We start from the raw sequence: 9,093 nt of genomic DNA, 5'->3' as shown, positions 1-9,093 counted from the left end.
TTATTTCAAAATTATTTATTGAAAATTTCGTTACGAATACAAGTTCGTTATAATTACAAATACAAAATGAATGACGACAATAAATAAAATACTAAAAATGTATATATTTACATTAATTTCATGATAACTGTACGTGGTCCAATATCATTGAGATGTCCACTCCTAGTTCAAATTTCTGAGAGGACGTCAAACTTGATCTCGGAGTGCTCCACCATGTTTCATAATCACAATGTTAGTAATTTGGTTAAACGGCACAACGTTCCTAGATGCTAAACACGCATTCTAATTTTGAGAATTAGGACACATGTAAAACTATATACATATTAAGTAAATACCAGTGGATAATGTTGGTTATAGATATGTATTAGTTGGAAGAGGAGAACAAAAAGAAGGAAACCAACTCTATCACAAAAGCAGTCGAATGTTTCACGATCTACAGAGGTAGCATTGATGCTATTTCTTTTTCTTGATCTTTGAATGCTTTATGGTGGTCTCTTTGTTCTCGTAAATAATGTCTGATTTTTGTACTCCGTTCGTTGTGAAGTGTTCATCATTGTTGTTATTTGCTAGCGTTACTTGAAGACGTGGGACGGTGAGCGGACGTATCAGCGACTTGACAACGGGAGGGACGCTGGGCGCCGAAGGGAGTATTGGTGAACTGGCACATAGTGCCGCCGTTGTTAGTTGAGTAATTAGTCTCGCACTTGACGAATGGTCTACGTTTGAACCTGGATTGGAAGACGTTCGAAACACTTTCCTTAATCTGGATTTGATACCTGGAAATTTAAGCGAGCTATTAGTAGAGCTTTGGAGAACGCTCGGTTCACTCTTTCATGCAAAAGTCACGCTTCTCACCTCTTACTTAATCATACAGCAAAATAAAGTTTTATATCTGAAAACTACAAAGAATTCGATTATAGTGTATAAAAGTAAATGTCTTTTGTGCATGCTTTAAGCTGCAGTGTCCGCGAGACTCTAATAAAATTTCATTCGCGCTCTGAATTGCTTTGTTGTTTGTCTTTACGAGTCCGCTCCACGCTCTATTTAAACCTTCAGCTTTTAAACGAAAGGAAAACAGCTATTTACTTAAAGCGACGGATGCAATAAACTAAAAGAGCTTATGCGGCTAATGATTTTTGGGATGGCAATAAATTTAACAATAAATCTACCGTGCTCTGGTTGCGAGATATGTGGAACAGGAACAACTTTGCCAAGAACCACTCTGGCTCCGATGTCGTTATCGCTGCCCCAATTCCCGTAGGAAGTTGATCTTTCAAGAAGACGTTGCCTCGCATGTTTCTCGATCACGTCCGCACACACGTAACGTCCGCAAAATCTGGCCCACTGATCTGCCCTTAATCCTCTTCCGCTATCACGCAAAGTCGGATTCGCTCCTTTAAACAAATTTATGAGACCCAATTTCGGAACGCAAATTATAAATAAGTAATCACCTGCGAACAGCAGAACTTTGGCACATTTATTACGGCCCTGAAGGGCGGCCTTCATGAGCGGCGTGAAGCCCAAATTGTTTCGCGCGTCAATTTCGAGTCCCTTGCAGCGGCTAAGTAAGACGTTCAAACATTCGACTTGTCCTATAAAAGAAAAAAGAGTAATGGTATCAAATATTGATTTTACGTAACCGACGGTATTATATTACTCTCTTTTATAGACCCTTTTATCGTAATAGTCTGTTTGACAGTACGAAACAACAACAGGGGTCGTAAAAAGTTAAATTTCGACGATAGTGCTTTTTAATGGGCGCAAAGCTGTACGAAATTGAGTTTTTTTGTTCAATTGTCGAGTTGCGACTGAAGAGAAGGACAATATTTTATACAGAAATGGATACAGGATTGCGTCTGTCGTGACTGTTTTTGATTTAATGGTATGAAATCGAGAGGACGATTACATCCTTAGTATGAAAATGAAAAATCATTGGTATATGGATGTGCAGAAAAGTAACGGGGATGGTTTAATTAGATCGCCAAAGTAGCACATTGAAATTGAAAGCGGAGGTTGACAATTTTATCTTTACCGTAATTTATGTTCATATTTGTTCACTAATCTCTGGAATATATATCCGATGACAATAAGGGATCGAGAGGGGGACTATGGTTGGTGGAAATTAATTCCTTTCGTTGAGCCTTTTGATAAAGACTCAGAAAGAAGGACGGTAGTTATGGTAGAAAACGGTTCCTTTCGTTGAGACCTTTAATTATAATACCATGAAGGGTAGAACGTGTGTTTCCCCCCCCCCCCCTGCATTTTCAAAAGTTTTACTTGGCACCACTAAATCTATACTAATCGTCTATGTAGCTCAGTGGTAGAGCTTTGGGCTACATAGCCGGAGGTCGGGTTTTTTTTATTAAAAAAAAATGCACTAAAAAATTATTAACTACTGGTACCTATACGTTAAGTTTGTAGGGTGGAAGTGCTCCAGTATACAGGGTGGTGTTTTTAGGTGGACCATTAGAAGTATTTCAGGAACTGTTTGGAATTTCGAATCGGGGCCCATTATCTTTTTTGAATAATCGATCAAAAGGAATCATTAAAAAACATTTTCAAGATGGCCACTTTTCCGGTTGTATCAGAACGGTACCGGAACTTTCTTATTTCAAATGGCACTATCTTTTCTGATAGCATTTTCGAATTCCTCATAAAAAATCTGTATGACTTTGTTAATATGGTGCTATGACTAACTGACATGGTTTCGAAGTTATTTTACATTTTTTCACAGTTTCAGAGGTTCAGTAAATTGTTGTTTGACAACTTTACAAAATGTTTTTTTCACGAATGGATAGCTAAAAGTTCACGCTATCAAATCCTATTGGTCTGATTTTCAAATGTGATTCGAATATAATACGAATAAGCGCTCAAAGTTGACAATCGGTTTTTGGTAAAAAACTCGAATTTTTGAAATGGAAACCATATCTTTACTATGCATCAATGGATAAAACGGATAAAAAATTGTACTTGCAAAATTTTTCTAAAAAAATTTAAAGAAACCACTTGAGAAAAATTTTTTGTTTTTTTTTACGCTCTTTCGATTGATACATAGTAAAGATATAATTTCCATTTGAAAATTTCGAGTTTTTGACCAAAAATCGATTGTCAACTTTGACCGATTGTTTGTATTAGGTATTTTCGAATGACGTTTGAAAATCAGACCAATAACATTTAATAGAGTAGATTTTTAGCTGTCCATTCGTAAAAAAACATTTTGCTAAGTTGTTAAACAACAGTGATATGGCTAATTTACTGAACCTCTGAAATTGTGAAAAAATGTCAAAAATCTTCGAAACCATCATATTAACAAAATCATACTGATTTTTTTAAGAGGAATTCAAAAATACCAGCAGAAAAGATAGTGCCATTTGAAATAAGAAAGTTCCGGTTTCGTTCTAATACAACCGGAAACACGATCGATTATTCAAAAGAGGTAATGAGTCCAGAATCAAAATTCCAAGCTGTTAATGAGATAATTCTAATGGTCCACTTAAAAACACCACCCTGTATATTAGAAAGTTGATTTTGATCTGTCCGAAAATTAAATAACATATGAAGAGGTCCCCAAGAAGGGTGTCTTAAAGCTTTGGTTAACAAAAACCGATAAATTACTTTCTGAGTATCCAATAAGGAGTACTATACAGTGCGATTGAGATAAGAAAGTCACCCGAAAAAAAAATTGTCTCAGATCGACACGGAAAAAAATTTTTCTTAATGAATGTGGCCTGTAGAACCCATAATTTCAAACAGTTCCAAGATTGGGCTACTAGTTCAAAAGTTACAGCCCTTTGAATTTTCTTTCGAAATTGGTTTTAGTCTATAACTTTTGATTGAGAAGTCTGATCGAAAAAGTACGAATTGTTTTGGATTCTACGCACCAAAATTAATAAGAAAAAGTGTTTTCCCTAGAAATTTTGGTGTAGTCGATTTTTGGTAAAAAAGGAAGGTTACACACTGCCTTTTTTTGAGGCCCGAAAAAAAAATTGTCTCAGATCGACCCGGAAAAAAATTTTCTTATAGAATGTGGCCTGTAGAATCCATAATTTCAAACAGTTCCGAGATTGGGCTACTAGTTCAAAAGTTACAGCCCTTTGAATTTTTTTTCGAAATTGGTTTCTAGTCTATAACTTTTGATTGCGAAGTCTGATCGAAAAAGTACGAATTGTTTTGGATTCTACGCACCAAAATTAATAAGAAAAAGTGTTTTCCTGAGAAATTTTGGTGTAGTCGATTTTTGGTAAAAAAAGGAAGATTATACACTGCCTTTTTTGAGGCCCGAAAAAAAAAATTGTCTCAGGTCGACCCGGAAAAAAAATTTTCTTATTGAATGAGGCCTGTAGAATCCATAATTTCAAACAGTTCCAAGATTGGGCTACTAGTTCAAAAGTTACAGCCCTTTGAACACAACATTTAAAACAAATGTTACTATGTCAAATGTGAAGGAATCTGGCGATGGAATGTGAACTTATGCTCCTGATGGGGTTTGCATTTTTTCCTTGATTATTATATTGTGTTTTTGAAAGGCGTATAACCTCATCTCACTCTCAAGGACCTTTAATATTTCTCGGTTCTTTGTTAAGGTGACTTATTTTAGACGGGAGTAAAATCGTAAAACTCGGCAGCCGAAGGCGGGCTCGACTCGCTCGCCTAGCTCACAATTGCGAATTTGTCAATTCAAAAGGAAATATGGCATTAAAATCGTCGATGTGTTTTTTAAATTGACTAATAGTTTTTGAATAAATAAAATGATTTTAGTATTATTGTTAATTATACGTATTGGTTTGTCGCTTAATAAGCGATATTTAATATTAATAGGACGGTGCGTAGCGCCAACTGCAAGTGCAAGGCCGCCGCCTTTCGATTATGATGACGTGGGTTCGAACCCTCCGAGCGCTCATTTTTTTTTCTATAATAGATCGCGGCAAAAAGAAGGGAGCGAAGGATTGTAAGATAAACGAACTTTTTTTGAAATTGTTTTAATTCCTTTTTTAATGTATGTAACTTTAAGTCAATTATGTAGGTATTTAAAAATTTCGCGCCACTCTTATGAAGTACTTGCTGCACCCCCACTTTGAGAACCACTGTGATAGTCGGGCTCTTGATTAAGGGGATTCCCCAGGGTACGTAACTAAGGAGTGACTGCTGCAAGGTCGTGGTATTCCATATACGCATTGTTAATTTGTTTGTAAAAAGAGATACGTTTTTAATTATTTCTACGCCACTGCTTCGTGCGGTTTTCTAAATATGATGTAAATTCGCAAGAGGTTAATCCTTTGGCTTATTTTATGACACCAAGTTCCCCATACGCTTCGTTACCGATCTACAGGGTGTTAAAATTTCAAGATTTTTTCCTTTATATCTCCTACAATTTTAGATATTTCGCTCAAATTTGAAATATAAATTACTTTTATATCATTGGTCATGTCAATGGCACTGAGAATCTACAGGGCGTTGTTTTTCAAGGGTTATGCTCCTTTTTCTACCTCCAATTGTGACTTTAATTTTCTGATTTGTTTCGAAACTTTTTGGACTCTTGTAATTAAAATGGCGCGTATTGGAGAAATGGGGAATTTGACACGTTCTGTTGTGATTGGCGATTTATTTGAAATTTCATAAAGAAGGAGATTTTGGTGTAGTGAAAGCTGTGTTTCGTTAAATACTGGAAATCACGAGAAAACGAGGCGGCTTGTGCTGGTTTCTCGACGGTGCGAAAAGGGTGTAAATTTGTTTACGCGAAATTTTCGGGAAGTCAGCCCTACTTGTTTTGTTGAGGACGCAGTCATTTTTATAATAAATTGGTGCAGAAGCAAGCTCACTAAAGTGACGCAAGAAGTTTAACATGTGTTGTCCGATTCCGTAGAAAGTTTCTTCAAGTGGAAAAAGCAAGTAGCGAGGATTCTCTTCCTATTAAAAGTTAAACGTATTTCTACCTGTCCGATAAGCTACCGAAAATTTGTCATCAAACAACAAGTGAAGTTTTCTGAAGTTGACAGCGAGTGTTTTTATGTCAGTTTTAGTGCGCCTAATATCGCAAACTTTGTACGACCAGATTATTTGGATTATTAAAGAATATCTGTAAGAACTATTTTATTTATTGCCCGTCTGCGTGCGGGGTATATGCCCAAACAGGCTTTGCAAGCTTTTCCTTCTTTTAGGAATTTGTTTTAATTTTAGGAATGAATTTTTGTCATTCTCAATCAAACAATTACTTATGCGAATCCATTGTGCGACGCGGTTAGAGTTTTCATGTCAGTTTTTCGTGTTAAAAAAATATGTCAGGTGCTAATGAATATCATTTGTTTTACGGGGATAAAAAAACGAGAATTTTGGCGAAATAAACAAATTTAGCACCAGAAAAAGTCAGCTAATTTTTTAGTGCATTTTTTTAATAATTAAAAAAATTTAAAAGGTATTCCTGTATTTCAAAATTATGCCCCTCCTTTTGAGTTTAAAGTTTGCTCATTTGCTTCTTGAAATTCAGGTCCGATGTTACCATCACTCTTCACTTTAACATAAAAAAGTACCTACCCGCTTGAGCAGCAAAATGGAGTGGTGTGTTTCCTTCGTTATCCGAACGGTTTGGATCTAAGTTGGGTAATTGAAGAATAAGGTCCAGTAAGTCCAGTGAGCCATTTGATGCAATATAACTGAGCGCCGTCTGTAAAAGAAATTTTCAAATTAGTAACTATGTAAATTTAGCAATGCAAGTGCGAGGGGTGAGCATTATTTATTCCCCTAACATTTATTTATCACCAAGAACGGGAGAGTAAGTACCTAGCGTATAAATGTTACTATCAAAATTAAAAGTTTAAATGCTTTGAGAGATTACGAGATGAAGGCGGTCTGAACATACTCACGTAATGCAAGCGCGTATTTTTGGAATATTTATTTCTAAATCCGTTTGACGTAAAAACATCTAAGTGTCTTTCGACTAAAACCCCAAATTTATTTACTTACAGCTAATTACGACTTTATCTAAAAGCCGCACTACGATTTAAAAACCAAAACGTCTTAACCCATAAAGTCCAGAATTGTCCCTATTTATAGAGTCATGGGTAATTAAAATTAGCAAACGGCGACAATTTTTTTGATTTAAAATTGTATGACTTTAATTTAACCCTAACTTTAGGTTGGAACGTGCATTTGTTTGACTAAACTATTACTTTCTTGCATAACATCGATAGTGTAAACATAAAGTTTTTGCTAAACAAGTTGTAAATCAACATATGCATTTTATTTTATTAGCAAAGTTTACAATTATTTAAACAAGTAGACCGAGTTCATTTTTTTCTTCAAAAGCTGATAGTTTCATTATTATGAGATGAGGCTTTACATTTTCATGTAAAAATCAGTAAAAATAATTTTCCTAACCACCAACCTATAAAACATCCTGCGATAAATTACAGGTGGTTCACTTCACTGCGTTGGTGATGGACGCGATTTCGAAAAACACTTTGGAATAAATTGCTGGTGATTAGGGCGAGAACTACTTTTTCATCTGTCAGTTAAACTTATCTTATAGTTTTGTATGTTTCGATGGAAAATAACTACCTACCAGATAGATGTTTCATAAGTTGTATAAAAGCTCGACCTTAATAGCATTACCTATCGCCTACATGAATAATGATGGATTTAATGGCAAAGTTAGTTCTACTTTTTATAATGAAATTGGAAATCGATCGTTTGAAATAAGCAATGAACGCATTAAGTGCGTAATTTTACATTAATTTATAATTCAAAATTTGTGTAATGTGTCTTTGATCGAAATCACTAATTTTTGAATAACCGTCTATGGAAAGGCGCTCAAATTCCTTGTTTCATCATAGTTTCGTTTTATTTCACATAATAAAAATAATAGCATTGGGTCTAGAATAGACCCCTGTGGCACACCAAACATAAATATTAGGGGTATTGTACCAATCATCACGTCTGGAAACGACAGGCAATAAAATGCGAGTAAAACAATTAAAGTTTGCGTTTTAAGGGCGGGCTCTTATTATTGATTTATCTTATAGCTAAGCATTGTTAGTGTTTTAGTCGATTTGTCTGCTAGTTATAATTACTCGTCCCCGGGAGACCTAATATTCGGTAATAAGATGTCTGGAAGGATTTCGACTTATATTACCGTTCTTAAAAGCTCTCGGGGTAGATAAATTTGTGAAGCGTAAATTTGATGAACGTACTTACGAAACCAAAATCCGTTACGCAAGCAAAGTGGCGTTTCCGAACAATTTTATGGAACAGTCAACTGATCGGTAACGGACGCATCCTGAATTTCGTAGGTGTATAGGAGATTATGCCAAACTTCTTCTCGTTAGATGATCCTTAGCATGTCTACGAATGACGTACTGTAAGGTAATAAATAAAATTATGAGCGACTCGGATTTTTACGTGCGGTGGTCTTCAGAAAAATACGGTCTGGATGCGAAATGTACGAACGTATTAATGGAAATAAATCAATTTGGATACATTGAACTCGCTTAGTATGCGTCAAGCGTCTTATACAATAAGAGTTGATACGGATAAATCCTTTAGGCAGCTTATAAATTCTGCATGTTGAACCCAATTTTTAAAATTACTGTTATATTTGCTTTTGTTCGTAGTATCTGCTTTTAAATTTGTGTGTAATAGGGGATGACATGTATCCACATACATTATACGGAGTTTGGTAAAAACTGGACTGGTTAGGGTTCGAGTTCAATAGATGCGAGCTGCTGCATGGGTGAATTCGTATACCTAAGAACAAAATGGGAGTAACAAACCCAGTATCCCAATTTAAGTTAATTTAACGTAATATAATTTAATTTAAATCTTGAAAATTGGATCAGAAAGATGGGGCCCTTCTTCGAGGATACACATCTCTCATCAAAATTCCAGATTGGTTTTGCTTTCTGTGAAATAGCAGCACCAAATTTAGTTGAGGAAACGTCTAAACACCTGGAGCGATTTCCAAGAATTGATTTTCATGTATCTTCAAGGTTACCTGTTCTAACAATTGGAAAAACAAGATCGACTACCTATAGTAATTTTACGAAAGCCAGTTTTTATTACAGGAGCGATGTAATAAAAGCAAGTTTCTAAAATGCTCCT

General features: G+C 35.4%; 1 protein-coding gene across 1 annotated transcript; it reads right to left on the bottom strand.

Annotated features, from left to right (window-relative positions):
* On the bottom strand, window positions 1-8,208 carry LOC116174661 (photoreceptor ankyrin repeat protein-like; the record flags this gene model as incomplete). The annotated part of the gene is made up of 5 exons (XM_031492604.1): window positions 1-776; window positions 1,170-1,394; window positions 1,452-1,592; window positions 6,532-6,661; window positions 8,191-8,208. Coding segments are annotated over 5 exons (837 nt in total), but the record flags the coding sequence as incomplete, so codon positions are not given.
* Between the last annotated feature and the right edge of the window lie 885 nt (window positions 8,209-9,093).

Source organism: Photinus pyralis, unplaced genomic scaffold, assembly GCF_008802855.1.
Source record: "Photinus pyralis isolate 1611_PpyrPB1 unplaced genomic scaffold, Ppyr1.3 Ppyr1.4_LG6, whole genome shotgun sequence".
In the NCBI taxonomy this organism is placed as follows: domain Eukaryota; kingdom Metazoa; phylum Arthropoda; class Insecta; order Coleoptera; family Lampyridae; genus Photinus; species Photinus pyralis.
The sequence above is the reverse complement of the archived record's forward strand: the minus strand, read 5'-3'. Positions and strand labels throughout refer to the sequence as shown.